A 25,447-nucleotide genomic window follows, 5' to 3' on the forward strand; every position below is an offset into this window, starting at 1 on the left:
GCCTGCTGTGTATCGGCCTACTCTTGCATTTGCACCTAAAATGCTGTTAATAATTTCCACCACAGCCTCCACAATTCAACCGAGAAAGATGTAGAAAAAGACGCGCAATAAAGAAAAACAAACAAATAAAATACCCCCTAATCACCGAGATGCAGATTTGCACGGGACTAGTATTATCCCAAGACGTCGGTGGTCGGCGAAATATGGCAGGTAATTTACGGGAGAATTATTACTTAATTACCTAATTATTACAAATTACTGACATGGCGCATTCGCGCGGGATTAAGATCACTGACCTCCTCCACAATTATTACAAATCACCAGAGGTCCCCAGGTAATACTAATCCCGTGCGAACAGGGCTTCATACACTTATCTTCTCCAGTTACAATTTCTTTAGCAGCAGGTGTAGTCACACGTCTCCATGAGCAAATTCAAAGTCAAGTTGTAAAGTTGTAAATGTTTCATGTCCCTGAAGGTGACAGTCAACAACAACAAGCAGTTGTTGTTAAGATGGTTACGCGCTCGGACACAGCGGCTCCCGGCTCCTGGGTCCCAGCTCCCCCTTTCAGTGCTCCTTTTTGCTTTTTATTCTTGTTTGTTTGTGTTCACTTCGACGTACAACCAATACACTCGCCAAGACCTTGTGGACATCGGTTATCAACACAAGATAGCTATTTCCAGAGACTTTCATCATAACCACAAGGTCCCAGATGAGATAGCGAGACCGCCAGGCACTCCATGGATTGTTATCGGGCTTGGGAAAACACATTGGCGCAGGCAGAGGAGGGAGAGGAAGCAAAAGCAGGGCTGCAGGTCTGGCCTTCTGCTGAAGCTAAAGACCAATCCACATAAGCCACCTCTACTGAACCTGTACCTCACCAATGCCAGATCCATCACACACAGAAAACGGACGACCTGGAATTACAACTAGCGGGTAATCGCTACGTTCGAGGCAGCTGTGTTCTCATTGTTACAGAGACCTGGCTTCACCCGAAGATCCCCAATGCTAGCGAACTGCTAGCCAGCCACTCCCTGCACTGCTGGGATCGGACCGAGGACTCTGGCAAAACCAGAGATGGAGGACTCTTTATCTACGTGCAGGATGATTGGTGCAACAACAGCGTGATTATAGAGAGACACTGCTCCCCTGACACTGAGTACATGTCTGTTAGATGCTGGCCTTTTTTCTCCCGAGAGAGCTAACAGTAGTGATCATCACTGCTATTTACATTCCGCTGGATGCTAATGCTAGCATGGCGCTCTCTCTTCTGCTGAACGCCATGAATGAACAGCAGCGGGCCCACCCCGATGGTGTTCACATTATAGCTGGAGACTTTAATAAGGCCAATTTAAAATCTGTATTCCTGAAGTTCCATCAGCATGTCAAATGTCCAACCAGAGGGGAAAACACTCTAGATCATGTCTATTCTAACATCACGCATGGCAACAGAACGACACTTCTCCGCCACCTCGGTCAGTCAGACCATCTCTCCCTGCTGCTCATCACTGCATACACCCCACTGAGTCGCACATCCAGGCCCAACACAAAGACTGTAACAACTTGGCCTGAGAATGCACTCTTTAATCTACAGGACTGCTTCCAACACACAGACTGGGACCTTTTTGAACACGAGGACCTGGAAACATTCACAGGGACAGTACTGGACTACATTAAGTTCTGTATGGGAACTATGTCTGTGGACAAAGTCATTCAGATTTTTCCAAACAAGAAACCCTGGATGCGATGATGCTGTCAGGTCATGTGACAGAGCTCTCTAGAGTGCGGCTCGAGCTGGCCTGAAAAAAGGAATAAAGGAAGCCAAAGCGGACTATAAGAGGAGGATAAAGTCCCACCTCGCCAGCAACAGACCTCGGCAAGTGTGGCAGGGTCTGCAGAGCATCACCAACTTCAGAGGCTGTGATGCGACACCAGGAGACCTGAGCGAGTTGCTGTCAGAGGAGCTCAACTTCTTCTTTGTTTGATTTGAATCATCGTAGTGACACTTATCTGCCCCAGCCCTGCCCCCACCCCCACCAGACTCCAGCACCCCTCCCACTCACTGTGGAGGAGTACGATGTGAGGCGTGTGCTCCCAGCAGTGAACCCAAGGCGGGCTGCTGGTCCAGACAGAGTCGCTGGAAAGGTACTCAGAGCATGTGCTCCCCAGCTGTCTCGCATCTTCTGCAGGATTTTAAATCTCTCCCTGGCCCAAGCAGTCATCCCCACCTGCCTGAAATCTGCAACAATCATCCCCGTACCAAAAGTGTCACCCACAACCAGCCTCAATGACTACCGCCCTGTTGCCCTCACACCCTTTATAATGAAGTGCTTTGAGAGACTGCTTCTCCGGCACATCAAAGACTGTCTCCCCTCCCACTCCACTCTCACCAGTTCGCATACCAAGCAAACAGATCCACAGAGGACGCCATCGCTATAACTCTGCTCACTGTGCTGAGCCACTTGGAACAACCGCAGAGCTATGCCAGGATGCTCTGTGTGGATTACAGCTTGGCTTTCAATACAATCATACTGGACATCCTGATAAACAAACTGGATACCGTGGGCCTCCCCTCTCTCACACACACCTGGATTAAGGACTTTTTAACCAACAGACCACAGTCTGTGAGACTTGGTCCCCACCTTTACTCCACCCACACAGTTAGCACCTGTACACCACAGGACTGTGTACTGAGCCCCCTCCTGTACTGTCTCTACACCTATGACTGCAAACCAGCCCACAGAAACAACATCCATCCATCCATTCATCCTCTATACACCGCTTTATCCTCACTAGAGTCGCGGGGGGTGCTGGAGCCTATCCCAGCTGAACAGAAACAACATCATCGTCAAATTTGCTGACAACACAACAGTGATCGGTCTGATTTCAAAGGGAGAAGAGAGCCTACAGAGGGGAGGTCCAGAAACTCGCAACCTGGTGTTCAGTAAACAACCTGAGACTAAACACCTCAAAGACAAAGGAGATCATCAGGGACTTCAGGAGGACCGGAACCAACTCGCTTCCCCCTCTACATTAGTGCGTGGAGAGAGTCCACACATTCAAGTACCTGGGAGTCTAGATCTCCTATGACCTCTCCTGGACAGACAACATCACGGCTGTCATAAAGAAGGCTCAGCAACGGCTACACTTCCTGAGAGTCCTCAGGGAGAACAACTTGGACAGGAAGCTGCTGCTGGCCTTCCACATAGAGAGTCTGCTGACATACTGAGTTTCCACTTTGTACAGGAGCTGCACTGAGGCAGAGAGAGCGAGGCTTCAGAGGAGAGTCAAAGCAGCACAGAGGATTGTTGGCTGTCCTCTCCCCTCCCTCATGGACATCTACTCCACCCGGTGCCTAAGCAGACCTCAGAACATCATCAAGGACAGTTCACATCCCAGTTCTCAACTCTTTGATCTGTTGCCCTCTGGAAGGCGTTACAGATGTATTACAGCGAGGACAAACAGACTTAAAAACAGCTTCTTTCCAAGAGCCATCACCACCCTGAACTCTCACGTCTCATGCCCAGCCAACAATACAATGTGAAATGTGCAATGTATACCACTGCCTCATTCACTCTGCTATTTATATTCACACTGTAATTTATACTGTATATTTGTAAATAGACTGTTTGCATCTTTAAGATTTATTTGCACTGAAAAGGAGATGCTCTCCAATCTCGTTATACACTGTATAATGACAATAAAGCATATTCTATTCTATTCTATTCTATTCTGTTCTATTCTATTCTATTCTATTCTTCAACAGCATCCCCACCCCAATTGCTTGAGGCAAATAGCCACCATCCCCATAAGTGGGTAGTAATGAGTTACATTTACTCTGTTACATTTATTTCAGTAAATTTTCAAAAAAAAGTGTACTTCTGAGAGTAGTTTTACTCTGCCATATTTTTTACTTTTACTTGAGCAGATTTGTGAAGAAGAAACACTACTGTTACTCCGTTACACTGGGCTACATTCGACTTGTTACTTTTTCATTTAACACATTAGGTATCCATCCTCTATACACCGCTTTATCCTCATTAGGGTCGCGGGGGTGCTGGAGCCTATCCCAGCTGACTTGGCCGAAGGCAGGGGACACACCGGACAGGTCGCCAGTCCGTCACAGGGCCACACACACAGGCAAACAATCACACTCCCATTCACACCTACGGGCAATTTAGAGTGATCAATTAACCTCAGCATATTTTTGGACTATGGGAGGAAGCTGGAGTACCCGGAGAAAACCCACGCATGCACAGGGAGAACATGCAAACTCCATGCAGAAAGATCCCAGGCCCACCCCGGGATTCGAACCGGGATCTTCTCGCTGCAAGGCGAAAGTGCTAACCACTACGCTGCTGTGCAGCCCCACATTAGGTATGCTTTACCTAATGTTTATTCGCGCAAACACAATCATGTGGATCTACCACATGACTGTGTTTCACCAATCATATGACGCAACAATAATCACGTGACTCCGTTTCACCAGATGTCGCCCTGTGGTCACATGACCTCATACGAACTCTGGCGGCATAGCAGCACAAACTCTACACATGTAGCAGACAAGGAATGAAAAAAAGGGCCGTTTTCGAGATGTTTGATCTTGCTTCGGAGTCCGACAACATTAGCATAGCATTAGCATGGATATATGGACAGTTACTCAGTACTTGAGTAGTTTTTTCTCTAAATAATTGTTTACTGTTACTTAAGTGATTTTTTGGATGACTACTTTTTACTTGAACTTGAGTGATCTTATTTTGAAGTAATGTTACTCTTACTTGGATACAATTTTTGACTACTCTACCCACCTCTGACCATCCCTGAGCCTGGTTCTGCCAGGAGTCTCTTCCTGTTAAAGCAGCTGTTGTTCTTCCTATCATCACCAAAGAGCTTGTGCAAAGTGCATCTTTGGAATTTTGAGTTTCTCTCTAAAATATATATTTGACCTTACTATGTGAAATGCCTTGAAATGAGATATGTTGCAAATTGACACTATATAAATAGAACTGACTGGTTTCTTCCTACTGTCATCAACTGCTTGCTAAGAGGGAATCCCAAGGCAACTTTGGATTGTTGGATTCTCTGCTCTTTGCTTAAAATATGTGAAGTGCTATGAAATGGCATATGTTGTGAATTGACGCGATATAAATAAAAACTAAATTTATTTGAAATTTGTTATACATTCATGATCCCTATATGATAAAGTCGAGATACTTGGTTATTCTTTGACTGTTACTCTAGTGTCAGCGTTAGTTTAACAATTTTTGCTTTCAGTTAACTGTCTCACCATCTGTTTGACTGATTCAACATTACATTCGCTGTAGACATCTATGCTTTCCAAAGAATGAACCCTAGTAATATTACTTGACAGCATTTGAAAGGATTGTCATAACATTTGGTACATATTTTAGTTTGTGGGGTTCCACAGTGGCTAGGTGGTTAGCACTGTTGTCTCGTAGCTAGAAGATAATGGATGGATAGATGGATTTACTTTTGGTTTAACAGATTAAAACCACATCACCCCCGTCCTCCAGCAGCTTCACTGGCTCCGGGTCCAATTCTGCATCATATTCAAAATCCTTTTGTATACATTTAAATCCATCCACGGTGATTCTGCCCTCCCTCCATCTCTAGTCAAAATCTCAATGCACCTCCTCCATCACCTTCTTTCCTGTCTTTGTTTGTCTACTCCATCTAGCCTCCACTAATGGCTACTCTGGTGCAGTGCAAGCTAAAGATAAAGAGTCCACACGCTCACACACAGACACAATGTGTGAAAAGCACACAAAACCTTTTTTGTGCAGCACTGACCACCTAAACACAAATACCTGAGTGTCTGGCTGTGTGGACGCTGTATTTTATGTGAGTTTTGTGTTCTTGACAGTTCTGTAATTACCTTTAGGTAAAAATATCAGAATACTGCAAGCACATGTGCCCTGAGACAAAATGCTGCATTGGATCAACAAAGGATTGTAGGGGTCCTGTTCCCCTCTCAGACAGTCATGCAGACCGAGAGGTTCAGGGATATCAGGATGAGATAGCTGGTCCTGCATATTTTACAAGCTTTTCTGCAGCCATCTGCTCTCTGACACACTCACATATGCACACATACATGCACAAGCACAAAAGAATATAAACCAACACAATCAGATCTACCTTCCGGGAATGTGCCTCTATTTAACAGACATTGCACCTGCTGATACGTGGGTAAACAAAGACACAACCACAAGAATACACAGACGAGTTAATGAAAGGGTTGTCATTATGGAAGACACCCCTCAGCCTCAGCAGCTCCTATCTATCATAACAGCAACTTAAGCAGATTGCCATGGAAACTGGTTGTGACAATCCAACAGCATGTGCCAGAAAACCAGAGAATGGTCAGACAACACTAAGAAGACCTTTATGCTCAACAAGAACCGCTGTGGTCCTGCTTAATAACAACTTGTGACCTTATACACAATGTGCTGTAGTAAATCACTCATTAGGTGAAGATACATTTATGCAGTTGGCAAGAGTCCCTAATTCTACTTTCATCCATGATTTCATAATTCTATCCTAACAATGCACATCCGTTAAACTAGAGATAGATTGTTTTCCACCAATGGAACTATTTAAATTCTTAAGTGAAACAAGCTGTGCAAAGCCCTGAGCTGTGTGTGTAATTGCAGCTAGAAACACTAGTTGGATATTCTAAGAGAGTTTGCTGCAATTTAATTTACTGTGATTGCATTTACACATTTTGGCATAGGAAGTCTTAAATTAAGCTTTCAGCCAAGCGCAGGCTCAGTGCTGAAATAATAGAATGTTCTTGATTGAATTTCTGTGGTCCAATACCCTTTAATGGAGGCCAGTGACCTTTTATAGAAGATGATATTAGACAGTCTGGTCATCTTAGACGGGGCCGCTTGTGCAACCTGATCTAAGTTCTGATATAAAGTAACAGAAGTGAGATAAGATTACACGACACGTGAGACAGAATTCAATATAAGTCACGTAACTCAAGTTTTAAGGTTAATTCTCAGTTATCAATACTGGGTCTTATGATAACAACTTTTGTCTTCTTTCCTCTTGGTAGTCAGTCAGACAGATGAGAAACACAGCCAAAATATCTTCTCCAAACATCCATCACACTTCATAGAGCATCCTCATTTAACTTTTCACTGTTCATATCATCATAGATGGTTGCCTTAAAGTCATGCTAACTATGTATATGTTTAGACACATACATATTCCCCTCAGGACTAACCATCCTTAACTTTTTACCTGAACTTTTAATCATGCTCACCATGTAAAAATGTCTACTTCTCATAAACTGGACTTTGGGTCATGACCAGACAACTAAGGCTTGACTCAGTTGTACTTTACATTTTAAGCTAACTGGAAAAAGTTAGATCATTATGACCAAAGCCTTAATTAGACTCCCTTGCAGACACTGCATACAGATATGTATTGGTATTATATTACTTTTCTAGTTTGCAGGAGTTTGTTCGATGCATCCATACAACCACTGTAGGTCATATCTGTATTTTTCACCAACGCTACTGCCGAGCATGTGTACTACTGTCCTTGTCTTGTAGTCCACGTGAACAAAAATGTTTTTCTTTTCTGTCAGCTGGTAACAGTCACATGCAGTTCAGTGTCAAAGACAATAAAACAAATGAAAACTGGTCATCAGTCATGTGAGCGAGATATTCTGTATGTCTGAACATGTTAGATAACAGTGTTTCCACTTCCTATTATGCACATAATTTCGTTTTCAAAAAAGTCAAAAGTCACCTTAAGTCAGTGTACATATTTCTTGTGCAAAATCGGAGCCAATTTTCATAGTTTATGTCATATGTGTTAACTTTTTCCAGAGGTGGGTAGTAATGAATTACATTTACTCCGTTACATTTACTGAAGTAGCTTTTTAGAAAAAAATTTACTTCTGAAAGTTGTTTTACTCTGCCATACTTTTATTTTACTTGAGCAGATTTGTGAAGAAGAAACGCGACTCTTACTCCATTACACTGGGCTACATTCAACTTGTTACTGTTTAATTTACTACATTAGATACGCTTTATTTTGCTGGAGATGCCCCTAGTGGATCTACCACATGACTGTATTTCACCAATCAGATGAAGCAACAATCATCATGTGGCTCCGTTTCACCAGACGTCGCCCTGCAGTCACATGGCCAAATACGAACTGTGGCGCCATAGCAGCACAAACTACACGCGTAGCAGACAAGGAATGAATAAAATGGGGGCATTTTCGAGAAATTTGATATTGCTTCGGAGTCCAACAACATTATCATAGCATTAGCATGGATATCTCTGTCTTCGGCTTTTGTCTTCAGTTTACTAACATGGGCGCAGTGAAGCATGACGTCAGACTTGGTAGGTCTGCGTGATTCAGCAGGGTGGGGGATGGAGATGGTGGTGGGTACAGTATTCACATACAGTTAATGTCATAGACTATGAGCATGCAGTCTGTTCGCACTGTTCAAACATAAAAATGTTACCTTACTACAGGTATTTGTTCCAATAGCTTTATGTTGTGAAAAACTGAGATTTGGAAATTTGTGTTTCTTGTGCCTTAACTTGCCATTTTGTAAAGATGTTATTATTTTTGCTATTTTTTAAAATGTATTTGGAAATACCAGAATTTGCACATTATTTTACTTTTTTGTCTGTCTGATCACATCATTTCTAAAAAAAAAAAATTGGACATTACAATCAAACAGTTACTCAGTACTTGAGTAGTCTTTTCACCAATTAATTTTTTCATTAATTAATTTCCAATTAATTTAATTCTTCTTGAGCAATTTTTGGATGACTACTTTTTACTTCTACTTGAATGATATTATTTTGAAGTAACGTTACTCTTACTTAAAGCTTGTGTCCGGAGTTTGAATCGCAGCGTCTCCCAAAACACTGTTGGTCCCACCCTCCCTCTGATTTCGCCCCTTTATTTGTGCACGCACCTGAGAGGAGTGCCTGGAGTGCTGCAGCATCTTGCCTGTTTTGCTGTTTTCCACTCTTCTACATTTAGTACATTTAGTAAATAATGAAGGAATTACGTTAGAATTCTGTATTGAGTCTAACTTGTCCTAATACCAAAATAACATGAATCTGCTAGGACAAACGAGTAAAGTTTCAATATGTGATTACACTCGTGTATCCCTCTCGATGACGTTGTTTATCAAACTTAGTGCATTTACGCGTGTATATGTGTTACATTGTTTATTTATTTCTATCTAGAGTTCAGAATTGCATGACTCCTCTGACGAAGAGTATGTCCCAGACACCCCAACATCTTCCTCCAGAGGTCGGACATCTAAACGAAGCCGTCAGGCGGGCTATGGAGGCCGTGGTCAGGGAGCGACGCGAGCACCCCAAGCCAAAAAACGTCCTGCAGTCTCTTGGCCTGACAAGCCGTGGGATTGGTAACTTTTCTGGAAGTTGCTGATCCCTGATGCTCTCTCCTCCACAAGCAAAACAAATGTGCGTGCGGTTGCGTAGTGCGTAGCTCGCCCACATCTGCATGGGCTTGCTTGCTGTGCGCATAACTGTTGATTGACAGCATGACAAAGCTGAAGCTCGAACTTGATTGGTCGGCAGCAACCGGCGCTTTTTGGAATAACATGGGGGTCTATGAGAGGAAGGCGGAGCTCATGAATGAATTTTCATATCGCGTCATACTAACATTATATTATAGTATCGAACTAGACTAACACATTTAAGCTTTGTTAAACAATGATACATAAATTGAAAACAAACGGAAACTCCGGACACGAGCTTTAAGTACGATTTTTGGCTACTCTACCCACCTCTGACTTTTTCTAATATGATACTTGAAAATGCTCATACAAATACATGAAAATATACAGTACCACAATGATGTTGCTATCTCATATCTAAGTAAAAGCAAAATTAAGCTGTGCTCTGTGTTTTGTGTTAATTAGAAAACAGTAGCATGCTAACAGGTTGAACTAAATAATAAAATTGGTAAACATGATATCTGCTAAATATCAGAAGGTCAGCATGTTGATATTGACACTCAGCTCAAACCACACTCTGATGTCTTACTGCTCATGTTTCCTTCCTGTCACAAGTTGTTGCATCACTGTCACCATGTTCCCAGATATCCCAGGAATGACTTTGGTGAGCAAATTATGATCATAACAGCAGAGAAGGTGGCCGTCACAATTAAAACTAGAAAAGCACTCGGAGAGCGCATACCTCCGCCACGCCGTTTGTCTGTCTGTGTGTGTGTGTGTGTGTCCGTCTGTGTGTGTGTGTGTGTGTGTGTGTGTGTGTGTGTTTGTCTGTTAACAGCATAACTCAAAAAGTCATGGACGGATTTTCACCAAATTTTTACAGGATGTCCGGAAGAGCAAGAGTAAGATTCGATTAGATTCTGTCCAATTGTCTGTCCAATGACATCTCTCAATTGTCCTTCGACCTTCAAAAAATTTCTGAATCCAGACGGTGATTCGGATCACCTCCAAAATCTAATCGATTCTTACTCTTGCTCTTCCGGACATCCTGTAAAAATTTGGTGAAAATCCGTCCATGACTTTTTGAGTTATGCTGTTAACAGACAAACAGACACACACACACACACACACACACACACACACACACACAGTTTTCGTTTTTCTATACCGGTGGGGACTTACCATTGACTCCCATTCATATCTAACTCCTAACCCTTACCCTAACCCTAACCATCACCAAATCAATGCCTAACCCTAAACAAACGTTTTTGCACTTTTACATTTTTATTAACAACAATATGGCCAAGAAAACGGTGTTGCCACCCGTGGGGACCTCATTTTAGGTCCCCACCGTAAGACAAGTCCCCACCTTTATAGCAAATAGTCAGGTCAAAGTCCCCACCGGTATAGCAGAAACAAGTACACACACACACACACACACACACACACACACACACACACACACACACACACACACACACACACACACACACACACAGACAAACAAACTCCGGTGATTACATAACCTCCTGGCGGAGGTAATAAACCCCAAGTGGCAATAACGGGAATGACCCTTCACGTGCTGACTGAAAGAATTCAAACAGGACCACGCTCTGGAAACCTTAATCTCAAGAGTCAACATCTTTTGTCCCTCACTAAGGGTCTATCTCAAAACATCTCTATCTCAGTTTTCCTGCCAACTTCACTAAACCAAAGTCTTCTTCTGTTGTGGTGATGGTGCAGCGGTGCAGTGCTGTGAACAGTGGATGGATCGCGGACGGTGTGGAAGAGCTGTGAAAGACAAAGCCACGACAGAGAAAACAGGTAACAGCATGTCCAGCAAACTGAGGGCTGATGGAAGAGAGGCAGGGGGCGGGGACGCAGGATGGGGCCCTACCTCCCGTGAATATTGAACTTAAAACCCTAGCCACCATGGTGGGTAGTCGTGGTCGGTGGTGGTGGGGGTTTAAAGGGACACACAGAACATGCTGGAAACTCTGTACCTTTTAATGTGCCGTCAGATAGGGCCCAACTCACCCCGGAACCATTAAATCTGGAGGAATGAGACCGTGTTAGTCAGAGAGAAGCAGAAGAAAGTAAGTAAGGAAGGATGGATGACTTTTAGAAACAGAAGAGTTAAAGAGAAGGAAAGAGGAAAAGAGGGATGGAGTAAGGCCAGAAGGAAGCGATGAAAGATTAAGCTGGTTTATGTTCCTATGTTTTGTCTTTCCAGTAATTCTGAGTCCAGTTCTTTGGATTATTATTCATTTTATGTATTGTAACAATCAGGAAGTAGCTGACTTGCAAAACCACAATTCTCCAGACATAGGAGACATTGACAACCACCTTACAAACTGTATGCCATTGAGTTATTCCTGTATGTTGTCTACTTCTAGCAGAAACCTTGCCTTTTTGGGTTGCTATTTTGCTCACAAAGCAACATTTGGACCTTTTGTCACCTTGAATAGCACTGTGTATATGTATATATACAAAAGATTTCCTGGCAAAAAAGGACCAAGCCAAGAAAAAAGAAGACAAAATTTTCAACTAAAAATCAGAGAAGGAAAAAGCAAAAAACACAGTCACAAACCTTGACATATGAAAAAAGAAAAAGCAAAGGGGCCTCTTGATGTATACAGTGTGTACATAGAGACTGTGTGTGATATGGTCTGGGGGGAGTTTCTTGATTGGTCAGACACCCTTGGTAGAAACCTCCTGTAAAAGGAAGATCACTTTCCATCTGTATTTCTCAAGAGGTTGACGGAAACATTCCAGTGATGAATCAAAATTATCATAGAGAAGGAAATCAAAAGTTTTTACTTTCGACTTTAAGAAACTAATTGTGTCCACTGCTCCTTGTCCAAAGTATAAAAAAGTAAGTGCCCTTGAAATAAGTGGGTAAAATACTGTAAGTACAGGCACCAAATTTTCAAGAAGGCTAATGCTAGCAGATGCTAGCATTGCTATTTTGGTGTGGAGGACGCAGTGGAAAGAATAAAAACCAAACCAAGCAGTTTGTCACCAGATCCTATACAGCCGCAGGGGAGGGGGGGACAGGCTGGGAATTAGCTCTAGCTCCTACAAATCTCGCCTTAAGTGATCTCAGATCTTGGCTTCAGGAAAACTCCTCATCCTTTCCTTCCAGATTTCGGTCTATCCCTGCCCCCGCGGCTGTACTAAACCCACATGCAGAAGAGAGGAAGGGAGGAGGGTCATCTCCTTTTCGATCAGGGCGATTAAATGATTAACAACTCCCCCTCCCTCTAGCTCTGTATACCCACCACCATGCAAGCCCCGCATGTCAGCACTCACTGGGCATGCTCCAAGGGGCCATCCCAAGCATGGCATCTGCGGTAGAGCAGGCAAGGTAAGGGAAGAGGGAAAGGAAGGGGCTAACTTCAGCAGTCAGCTGTTCTATCTCTGCAAACCTGTCGATTATGAGAGCTTGTCTTAAAATTCAGCTTGATCAGTTTGATGCTGGGGCTGAAGAAGAGCCTCCACAGTCTGTAGCAGAGTCTGCAGAACCAGAGCAGGTGACCATCAGTCTGCAACAAAAACTAGCCCGAGGACTCAAGGGTAAAAGGAAAGAGGATGGTTGAGGGAAAGGGGGATCTACCGCAGAGTAGCAACTATAGTTGAAACTAGTTCACTAATTGCGCTCTTCTGAGTTCGGCCAAACCAAATTAAAAAGCAAAAAGAAAAAAAAAAGGCTCAAGCTCAAATCAAGCAGGACTCAGAAAGATGTGGAAAGACTACCGACCAGCCAGCTCCTTCTCCTTACTCCGTCTCTTTTTCTCCATGCGTTTCAATCTCTTCTCCTCCCTGCGTTTGGCTTCCTCGGCCTCCTGGTGGCGCCGACACTTGTGGAAGTTCTCCACCACCACACCCACGAACATGTTGAGCACGAAGAAGGCAACGATCAAGAGGAAAGAGATGAAGTAGAGCAGCATCCATGGGTTGTAGTTCATTATTGGCTGAAACACAGAAAAAAAACACATATAAAGGATTTTTTCTTTTTATCTTGTAGCCTTCATAGAGCATTTTAACTTGTGACTGACTGCTGGGTAAATATTTTTCAGTGAATTGTTTGAAATGCTTGTATGCATAGCCAAATGACTTGCCATGACTGCATGTTTTCACAAATGACTATACTTACCTGGCGGTCAACTCCTACAGCATCTAGTCCATCATACATAATGTCCACCCAGCCATCTTTTGACGCCAGTACAAAGAGAGACATCAAGGCCTGAGGCAAGAAAGGAGGAAGGGGTGAAGCCTAACTACATGGGACACTGGAAAGAAGTCTAAGAAAACACCATGAATACATATGTTTATTAATCAGCCTATCGGGAATCTTGGAATTTCTGAGGACTCACCTGTCCCAGGTTGTCAAAGTTGTATTTGCGCTTTCCCATTCATAATCGGCTTGCAAACAGTCTGACTTATTAGTGATGTTCCTCACATCTTTTCCTTTACAAAAGAAGAACTTTCCCTTGAAAAGCTGAGGAGAACAACACACACAAGTCTGAACCTGAAAAGGAAACCACTTTGTAAAATTAAATTATGTGGCTTGTGTTTGGTTTAAGGGTTAAAATATGTAAAAATCACTTTGGGGGTGGAGCTTTGTAATGAGAGGCTCTGAACCTCAGATAATGCTTTGATTTGGCTCCAGTTGTGAATATTTTGATTGACCTTGTGAATATATTTATGTTTCAGCTTGCATACATTTCACTAAGATGAACCTTATCACCTCTGCTTGGAATAGAATACAATAGAATAGAAAGCCTTTATTGTCATTGCATAACGGGTATACAATGAAATTGGAGCGCTGCTCCATTTGGTGCTCCATGTATAATGTATCACAGATGAAGATGAGAAGAGTTTAAAAAATTACATTTACTTAGAACACATCACATAGGTCATCAAGGTTGCAGTTATCAAAAGGAAGCATTTGGACTGCCAGAAGAGATACTGAAGAGCAGTTCAGTAAAAAACATGTCACACAAAATCATAGGTCACTGAAAGACAATTTTGGGACTGGCAGCATTCTAAACATTTAAGCGCTGGGGCAGTAAATGGTACAGAAACATGTTAACGTGTCAATATTGAAATCACTGCTTCGTGGTATCATAATAGCCATTAACCCTTCATGGCAGTAGCTTGCTTGACAGATGGTTTATGGACATTGACATTCTGATGGCAGATAAACAGGAGCTGGTGCTGCACCAAGGGCACAGAGCTCATTGGTATGGATCAGTCCTTGGGCTGTTAGCCATGAAATCTCCATGAAAACCAGATAAGCAGACTTCAGCGTTCTCACGTATGAGTTACAATGTGACTAGTGCATGGAAAAACTATTGTTCTGCTAAGATTTCATGATGTAAGTCCACCCAAGGCGGGACAGGAGAGAGTGAAGAACTGTCAGAGCATTTGCCAGAGTTTTCTTCACCCTTTACTTTTGCCTGCATTCTTCTTCCCTTCCCTTCTCACCTGTACTCCCAAGATGCCAAAGATAATGAAGAAGGCACAGCAGATGACCACTATGTTGCCGATGGGTTTCAGTGACGACATCAGAGTCTCCACCACCAGCTTCAGGCCCGGGCTCTGCTGATCACGCTGCAACATTGCATATAATAGCGTATTAGTGCACTGCGTGTATGTCTGCAGGGCACTTTCAGGTCACTTGCTGTATAACTCGGACCAGATGGAGAAGGGATGCCTGAAGCGTTTCAACCTGCAACCTCCTCACACCCCACACTCACCCCCAGGCTCTCACACACATTTAAACACACATTTTTCTTAATTTCCCTTGTTACCACAGTTTTTTTTTTATTTGAACTTCTCAGACCAGCACTTGTTTGCTTTTGGACACAGTAACTTTTGCTCACTACCACCCTCTTAAAAAGTAGTCTCTTTCTGTTTCCTTTCTTTTTTTGCTGTCAAGGAGATAGACACATCTAATTAAGTCAGTGGACTGATGAGGATGTTTAATTAATGCCAGCAGGGCACCAGCACTGCAGCTAAGCTTCTCAGACAGGGCAAAACTCAACCCACATATCTGACATAAAACCTAATGGACACACACTCATTTGTACAGGCGTTCACACATAAAACACATGATTTACAACTCTGTGCACAAACAGCACACACAAACACACACACCAAAGTCAATATGAAGTGACAGATAAGATACACACAAAAGAGAGAAAAAACAATGCTATACAAGCCAAGGTACTGTTGAGGTGACAATATGCTCTGCCATTGTCTATTTGTCTTTGTCTGCACTGTATGTTTTCCCCTGAGCAGACAGTTGAGTGAATGAAGAGTCAATAGCACATTAGGAGAAGACATGCGATAATAAGGGACAGGGCTGACCAAGGCCACACAGATCAATAGACCTGATCAGAGAATAACGAAGCGAAGGGTACACCTTATCGGTCTGCACCTCACTGCCTCTCCTGATATTCCTCAGAAAAGCTTGTTAAGTTGAGGTACAACTTGTGGTCTATAGAGGCACTAGTGTTCAAGAGCTGTAACCCCGTCTATCTCCTTGTGGATTCATGTTGTTATGTTATCAGGTTTTTCCTGGCTCAGAATGGGCCTTTGGGGAGTGACTAGACATGACAATAAGCACGACTGGACGGTGTAATGTAAATGCAACAAGTCTGAGAGAAATCTATGCATTTTCCAAATATTTCAGACCATTTGATAAGCAGAAATATAAGTGTTTGTGTCAATGAAAAGTGGATAATAGAATAAAATGTGTTTTTATTCAGTTCCTATCATTTTGGCTCTGGTAAATTTCCTTCGGCACTGACTAAAACCACAGTGAGGGAAGCCAAAAATTCCTCTATGCAGAAAAACCTGGGCTAAGACAACACACAGGCAAAGGTAACTTAAAATAGAAACCTGAAAACTTCAGTCCTACATGTAAGGGCCAATGGCTTTGTTAGTGGCATAGTTTGGGTTTGTTTGTCCCTTTCCATAGGGTACAAAGGGTCAATGAGTTTGATTAAAATGGTGTAAATTATGTACTATGGTCTCGACAGTCACCAGATCTCAACCCAATTGAACACCTATAGAAGATTTTAAACTGATGTTTCAGACAGCAGTCTGCACCACCATCATAAAAATACCAAATCAGCGAATTTTTTATATGAATGGTGTTCCATCCATGTAGTAGAGTTCCAGAGACTTGAGGAATAAATACCTTTGTAATAAATTCTTCAGCATGGGCAATCAAAATTCAGTTTATTCTTTTTTGACTAGTGATATCTCTTATACTCTAAATGCACATAAAAGACTTGTTGAATCAGTCTTCTCCAGTATGTATGCGAGTGTTTCAAATATGATTTTTAATACTTTTTAACTTCAAGAAGTTCTTGAGCTAGACTAACCTATCTGTTATTGATTTAGGGTGGCACCACAATCCACCGGGAAACAGCAGGAAATGTGGGTTGCAAACAATTGTTCAGTTTGTTTAATGAAAAATGATGCGATGGTGACTGCCATGACTCATAACAAAAAGAAGCATATATGTTACTCAAGCAAATCCTACATTCAGCCTTTAAATTAAGGTATTTGCAAATCACGTACCATCAATATGTCATAATATACTTGGTCAAACACTTGTAATGATATGATTTAAGAAATCAATCAAGGATTGGGATAGAATGAAGCCTACCTCAACACCATTCAAGGTAAAGATGTCAAGCGACAAAGAGGGTGCAGGCCTCTTACTATGAAGCTGAGGGTACTACTACAAGTATACTGAGTTCACAACTCGTTGCCTCCTTGTGGAGATGAGGGTAAATAAACTTTCAGTTTCTAACACTGCCATTATTTTCTGAATCTGTCTGTAAAACTTTCAGGAAGAAGATAATGTAGCTTGAGAAGAAATTAAGAGGAAGAAAAGGGCTGCTTTCTGGGGAACTCAGTGAATTTGCAGAATCTGTGTAGGACCAAAGCGCACTGCATAACCTCCCTCACATTGTACATTACTTCTAAAAAGTCTTTCCATGCATTTCTGCTTCTATGTGAAAAACCCAGCCAACCTCTTTACATCATGTTCTCCTTTCCAGCTTCACTGACTATTCAGAAGCGAAAAGACTTATTAAGGAAGGGAACAAAGCATCTTATTGAGTCAATACACTCTGATGATGTGGTAGCTGAAGGAAGATTGCGATGGGCTCATACTGTCTATTTGCGTTTAACACACAAAGGAACCTGAGTAGTAGATGGGTGGAGGGTGCGCAGGGGAAAAAAAGGTCACATTCGCTTCTTCTAATCTACCTCCCTGCATAATTTGTAGGAGTTCACAGCATGTCCTTGTTTTGTGCGCTATACAAAGAAGCGGAAAGGAGTGTGTCGGGATGCTCAACACCTGCACACATGCATGCCCGTCTCTCTCCACACACCAACATATTCCTCGCATTGAGGAAAGGGAACAACAAGTAGGGCAGTAAATGGCAGGCAATGCTCCCACAGTGCAAACACTGAGTGTAATTCAGCGATGCTGAGAGATAGAAATATGGAACAAGAGGAGAGGAGGCTGATGTGTTGCAGGAAAATAAAGGGAAAAAAATGAGGCAGCTTCTATTTTCTCTGAGGTTTTTTTGTGTGTAAACTTTGTTTCTTGCTCCACCTTGCTGTGCAAATTTAATGAACCTCACAATTTAATCAATTGTTCTTTGTATCTTAAATGATACAGTCAGAGAATTCTGCAAGGTCGATTTATAGTAGGATTGCATACGTGATCACCAGGTAGTTGAGGGAGTGTTTAATTCTAGTCATAGTTACAGTAACGCTGTGCCACTATTTGCAATGATGCAATGATAATACCTTGCAATGATACAGAAAGCCGCATCACTGTCAAATTCTAATCATTTGGTCCTTGTGTCATTTCTTCCTTAAAAATTTCATCCAAATCCGTTCCTTGGTGGAATAACCATGTTCCTAGTTAATTAAGCTACTGCCAGCTCCAGTAATTCCAAGGGTCAAAAAATGCACGTGCACACTACTGAGCAAGCACATAAACTAACCAATGGATGTCTTGAGATGATTAAATTATCATCAAATGATGGATGAGCTCAAAGGCTGATCCGACTGAGATCGACCACAGTGAGGATTTATCACTAAATGAACCTGTTGACAAGCTCTGACCTTACAACCACAAAGCTGCTTAGATCACTCTGCCAGCAGTGTTGCAGGTGTAATTAATGGACACAGCAAGATGAGGAAGGATCGGGGTGGAGTTTCTAGGTTGCAGCTGAATCATCGATTCATGATGTTGGATGATTTGTGATGTTGGATGACATGAAAGTGCCATTTGGTGACACATGGTGTTAACTTGTGGGTCTTGTGGGTCTTCCCAGCGGCCAGCCCCGTCCTAGGTAGCGGGCTTGATGAATGACTTTGGAGGTGTGTGTGTGTGCGCGCCCATTAAACAAAGCTGATGCATCATTCTGTCACAGACACACACACACAGACTCGTGCACCCCAGTGGACCCTCCCTTCTTGTGTAATGCAATGCTGTAATTAATATTGTTAATTAGAAACAAACAGCAGTCAAGAGTCCTGTACACCTGCTGCACACACAGCAAGGAACATGAATGCAGACAAACAGTGAATTGCAAGCTTTTCTACGCCTCATATCACAGAAACTGCAGTGGTCATCACCTACTGTTGTTCAAAACTTGGTTGCTTGTAAGTGACAAGCTGCCATGGATTTCAGACTATGAAGGCACACATGATTGTTGATTATTATTCCCATGTCAGAGTCAGCAGCTCCAGTGCTGCTGTGTGAACCCCGTGTGCACTGTGCAGCCAGGGGGAAAACACAGACAAGCTCATATTTAATTCAAACACCTAGCGAATATGATTCTGCCACAATCGAACTGGGGTGACAACAAGCTGATACTGAAACTAATGCTGATGCTGAATGGATGACAAAGCTGAATCTGATTTGTGGTAGTTTTGATTACCAGTATTTTAGAGAATATGGGAGATTTTGAGTTCATAGCTATGTTATCCTAAATGTGTAGCCGATATCATTTTTAATTAATTTGAAAATGTATAATATGTTCTCAGAAATCATTCAGTTATTGCAGATTTAAACTGAAGACGACTTTTACTAGGGCTGCAACTCACGATTATTTTAATAATTGATTAATCGGTCAGTTATTTTTCTGATTAATCGATGGATCGGATTATAAAAACGACACATTTTTAATTTCTCTGCTTTATTCAGAAAGAGAAGATTGGACTGACAGAGCAAATAAGATCATTGTAGTGAAGCCTTCGTCTTCAACCATCGACAGAGGCCTCAGGTCAGTGACGATCAGTCAAGACAGCTGCTTGCTGTGGCGTCAGATAATGTCTTTCTCATCATGAAGCCTGTCATTTTTTGCTTTTGATCAAATGAGAAAGACAGTATAGAATGAGTATGTATTATAGCACAAATTACAACTCAATAATTATCTTGTTTTATTTGCAGTATTATGTTAAGGTAAGTAAGTAGCCCAAAGAGCAAATTAAAAGAGCAAACCTTGAAATTTTTCGCTCTCTGTGTCATTGCAGCCATTTGCCAAAATCAAAAAAGTTCATTTTATTTCTCATTAATGTACACTCAGCACCCCATCTTGACAGAAAAAAACAGAAATGTTGAAAATTTTGCAAATTTATTAAAAAAGAAAAACTGAAATATCACATATTCAGACCCTTTGCAGCGACATTCATATTTAACTCACATGCTGTCCATTTCTTCTGATCCTCCTCGAGATGGTTCTGCTTCTTTATTGGAGTTCAGCTGTGTTTAATTAAACTGATTGGACTTGATTAGGAAAGGCATACACCTGTCTATATAAGACCTTACTGCTCACAGTGCATGTCAGAGCAAATGAGAATCATGAGGTAGAAGGAACTGCCCAAGGAGCTCAGAGACAGAATTGTGGCAAGACACAGATCTGGCCAAGGTTACAAAAGAATTTCTGCAGCACTCAAGGTTCCTCAGAGCACAGTGGCCTCCATAATCATCAAATGGAAGAAGTTTGGGACGACCACAACTCTTCCTAGACCTGGTCGTCCAGCCAAACTGAGCAATGGTGGGAGAAGAGCCTTGGTGAGAGAGGTAAAGAAGAACCCAAAGATCACTGTGGCTGAGCTCCAGAGATGCAGTCGGGAGATAGGAGAAAGTTCCACAAAGTCAACTATCACTGCAGCCCTCCACCGGGTTTTATGTCAGAGTGGCCCGATGGAAGCCTCTCCTCAGTGCAAGACACATGAAAGTCCGCATAGAGTTTGCCAAAAAACACATGAAGGACTCCCAGACTATGAGAAATAAGATTCTCTGGTCTGATGAGACCAAGAACTTTTTGGTGTTAATTCTTAGCGGTATGTGTGGAGAAAACCAGGCACTGTGCATCATCTGCCCAATACGATCTCTACAGTGAAACATGGTCAGAGTCAGAGTCAAAGAAATTTATTGTCATTGCACACTTTAGTATACAACGAAATTACATTTGAGCTGCCCCGCCAATGGCAGCTCTGGCTGCTGCGCTGTGCAGCGCGCCACCCACCACATAGTGGTGGGAGCATCATGTTGTGGGGGTGTTTTTCAGCTGCAGGGACAGGACAACTGGTTGCAATTGAAGGAAAGATGAATGCGGCCAAGTACAGAGATATCCTGGAGGAAAACCTCTTCCGGAGTGCTCAGGACCTCAGACTGGGCCAAAGGTTCACCTTTCAACAGGACAATGACCCTAAGCACACAGCTAAAACAAGAAAGGAGTGGCTTCAGAACAACTCTGTGACCGTTCTTGACTGGCCCAGCCAGAGCCCTGACCTAAACCCAATTGAGCATCTCTGGAGAGACCTCAAAATGGCTGTCCACCAACGTTCACCTTTCAACCTGACAGAACTGGAGAGGATCTGCAAGGAAGAATGGCAGAGGATCCCCAAATCCAGGTGTGAAAAACGTGTTGCGTCATTCCCAAGAAGACTCATGGCTATACTAGCTGAAAAGGGTGCTTCTACTCAATACTAAGCACAGGGTCTGAATACTTATGACCATGTGATATTTCAGTCTTTCTTTTTTAATAAATTTGCAAAAATTTCTACATTTCTGTTTTTTTTGTCAAGATGGAGTGCTGAGTGTACATTAATGAGAAATAAAATAAACTTTTTTGATTTTGGCAAATGGCTGCAATGACACAGACAGTGAAAAATTTCAAAGGGGCTGAACACTTTCCGTACCCACTGTAATTACTGGCACCCCTGGTTAAGATGTGTTGAAAGCCTTAAAATAAATTCAGTTTTTATTGCAGAAGCATACTCCATCCATCCATCCTCTATGAACTGCTTTGTCCTCACTAGGGTCGCGGGGGTGCTGCAGTCTGTCCCAGCTGACTCGGGCGAAGGCAGGGGACACCTTGGACAGGTTGCCAGTCAGTCGTAGGGCTACATACACAGACCAACAATCACTCTTGCATTCACACCTACGGTCAATTTAGAGTAATCAATTAACCTCAGCATATTTTTGGACTGTGGGCATTGGTATGGATCAGTCCTTGGGCCAGATGGTACCTAACATTTGACTGAGTAGGTGTGTTCTCCATTCTCCAAACTTTAACATGGTACCATCTGGCCCCCTGTTGATCTAGGAGGCTGAAATGGTATATACCGACTCATGGGGGCCCTAGTACTTGTGGTTAAGATTTCATCCCGTTCGGGTAAAAAATGAGGGTGAGGGTCTAATTCCACTGGCAGAAGGCTCTCAGGGTCGAAGAGTCTGACAAGGGTTAGGGTTTTCCTAACATGAACACTTGGTCAGATTTTTCTACTTTGACCCTGGGGCTGATCTTTTAGTATGTTATACTAGGCTATATTTGGAGCTGAACTGTGGTGGTTTGGTGTCTCTATGACCTTCCTGTGACCCCTGGCGCAGGGTCAAAATGTCACATTTTTGGACATTGAAGCACCAAACATTGGTGCTTCAATTGGACGTTGGTAATTTTTGCATCAAATGAGCTGAAACTTTTAGGGGTGATTTAAGTGACCTTGGTGAACAATTGATCTGAAGCACAAGTCTCCAGGTCGTTCCTGGCGCTACTTCCGGTTTGGGAGGGGCTAGCAAAACAGTTCCAGTGGATTTAGATTTTAGATGTTTCAGAGGTACCAGATCCCAGGTGTCAGCTCTCTGAGTGTTACAGAAGAGAAATGAAAGCAAAAGAGGGACATTTATGAAAAAACATGTTTTTTTGGCCCTCATTCCTTCTTCAGTGCCCCTGGAGGTCTGAAACATGTATGAGCGTTCACATTAGCCTCCATGTATAGAACCTGTGCAGTTTGGTCCAAATTGGTTAAGGAATGTGTGCGATTTTGACCTTTTAAGCCCATTTTGAAGCATTTGGACATTAAAGGGTTAATGGTCGAGTGAAAAACCAGGCCGTGCTCGGGCCCCTTTTGAGCTAACTCTCTAAAAAAAAATATGCAAGGTCAGGGAGTGGTTGAGTAGGAGTGTGTCCGATTTGGTGTCACTAGACCCAAAAATGACTGAGCAGGAATTTTTTTTACATGTTTGAAGGCCTTAGGCGTCATCACTGCTCGTAGGCCTCACTGCTGAAAAAAGCGGGTTCCCATGGGGCTAGACCCTTGAAAACAGATACAGTGCTTCATGTGACTGCTCTGAATAGTCCCACACAATATCAGACTTGAATTCCACTGGGAATGACTTTTATGATACTTGATATGTTGCACAAAATGTCTCCTTCATTTGAAGTCGTCTTCCCCGAAGCTGTCAGGCTACTGAACAGGTCTCTGTAGACTCTGTTTTCATATCATCACCACCTCTCCCCCGCAAATACACATGCATGCACACATCCCTACATACACACACAAGCATACACACATTCATACACACACTGCACTACTGGACTAGGCTCTTTATTCATTTACCTACTAAATATTGCACAAACTGTTGGTTCACTGCACATATATCTATGTTGCAGATTTGTATATATTAGTGTGTCTCTTTATACTTACATTGTCTTTATGAGAGTGTTTTTATATTTTTTTGATGGCTGAAACCGGGACCAGGGTCAAATTTCATATTGTTTCATGTGCAAATGTGGAATGATATGACAATAAAGTGAACCTTTGAACCTTGATTTAGTGACCCTTGACCCCTTCAAAAGTGTTTTCACTGCAGACTTGCTCCCAGAGCATTCAGCACCATAGACATAATAAAGAGTAGATGCCGCATCGACCGCTACTGTCTATTGGGGCTGACGAGCGGTGGGGCCGCCATCTTGGTCCGGTCATCCGCTCCACTCAGTGCTGTTTGACAGCACATTTAATCCATCTTAACTCTGAATATTAAACTGATTTTCATGCATTTTTTTATTTTTTTTTTTGCTGCAAATGTCATACATGTAGCTATGATACAGGACAAATGGTTCGGCGTATTTTAATATTCATAGCGGGAATAATAGATAACAATAATAGGTAATAGAATATTCTGATATTAAGCTCGACTGTAGACAGGTATTTTGCAAACACTGTAAACACACACACACACTAATATATGTTAGAGAAGCAGATAATGGCAGTAAAGTCAATTATTTTAATAATTTGAAGAGACAATATATGATTACGCTATATATACATATATAAACAAAATACTGACTAATGAACACATATTTTTATATAAAACAATAGATAGAAGTGATATAAATCATAGATGGAGTATCAACATCATTCACATATATATATATATATATATATATATATATATATATATATATAATAGATAAGTTATATATCAGAGAAAATTATTATATAAACGAGCAGCGGATCTTCTACAGCTGATCGCTGCTGCTTGGGACACACGTCTCAATTCTGACCACAAATGTATTAAAAATGACTCCCGAGACACACACGTTTTGCACACACTGTTGCTTAGTGAAATCTGGCTGGTACAACTGTGTCCGACCAGTAGTGCGAACGCGGAAATGCCTGGCAGCAGCCAACCATGGGAGTTTCGTGTTGCGGTGACGGACTGGCTTGGCTCCGTGCCAAATCAAATTTTCAAAATCATCTGGCGGGCCAGATATTATTCCTGACGGGCCAGTTTTGGCCTGCAGGCTGCCAGTTGCCGACCACTGGGTTAGGGGTTGTCCATGAGTTTGATATCTTCAATCATGTTAAAAAGTTTTACAGCAGTCCATTTTTTCATATGTTTCAGTGATGAGAAGAATAGAGACATTTCTTGATGAAACATATTAAAAATAGGTTTACATTTTAGAAATCTGCATTTGTGTATGAAAAATTTCCCTAATGTTATAATACAGCAGAACGGAATCGAACCCACGTTGGAGACCAGCTCTTGTACATGGGTGGCCTGCTTAACTTGCTGAGCTATATGGGCATCGGATACCCACTATACAAAATTATTTAATAAATACCAGCGCACTGGCCCTTCGGTCAAACGGCCGAATGATGTTTACACAAATTTTGGCCCGAAGCCAGATCTAATTGCCGACCCCTGCATTACATTATAAATATGGGGCGATGTAATGCAAAATATAGCGTTGGATTCGCAACGCTTTTACATTAAAAATATAATATACCCATTCGTTTGAAATACGTTCTGAGTGACACGAAAAGTCCTCCGCTTGAAATACATTGGTGTGAATTTCGTTGTGAGCAACACGAAAAACGTTGGTTTTCGCTGCCTGCTGTGGAGCGCTGGATCATTTCTCTCCTTGGTCTCCATGTAGTGAGACACCCTGAAAGACAGAGTCGACGGAGCAGCCTTATTCTTTTTCCCTGCCGTCAACCAGACAGTGGACGTGGTCCCCAGCCATCTCAGGCCACCGCAGCCGCGCTCCCCTGGAGAAGAGCGCCGGCGTGAGCCTTCCCCACCCCCGACTGCTCCAATTGATTCAGCTGGGCCCGCTCTCTGACG

General features: G+C 42.5%; 1 protein-coding gene across 1 annotated transcript in view; it reads right to left on the reverse strand.

Annotated features, from left to right (window-relative positions):
• cacna1g (calcium channel, voltage-dependent, T type, alpha 1G subunit) overlaps window positions 1-25,447 on the reverse strand; it is a 695,215-nt gene that overhangs the window by 87,868 nt on the left and 581,900 nt on the right. Inside the window, 5 exon segments of the mRNA XM_051939241.1 lie at window positions 13,265-13,457; window positions 13,640-13,729; window positions 13,860-13,894; window positions 13,897-13,984; window positions 14,974-15,090. Coding sequence (XP_051795201.1) covers window positions 13,265-13,457; window positions 13,640-13,729; window positions 13,860-13,894; window positions 13,897-13,984; window positions 14,974-15,090 — 523 coding nt within the window.

This window comes from Acanthochromis polyacanthus, chromosome 19, assembly GCF_021347895.1.
Source record: "Acanthochromis polyacanthus isolate Apoly-LR-REF ecotype Palm Island chromosome 19, KAUST_Apoly_ChrSc, whole genome shotgun sequence".
Lineage (NCBI taxonomy): Eukaryota > Metazoa > Chordata > Actinopteri > Pomacentridae > Acanthochromis > Acanthochromis polyacanthus.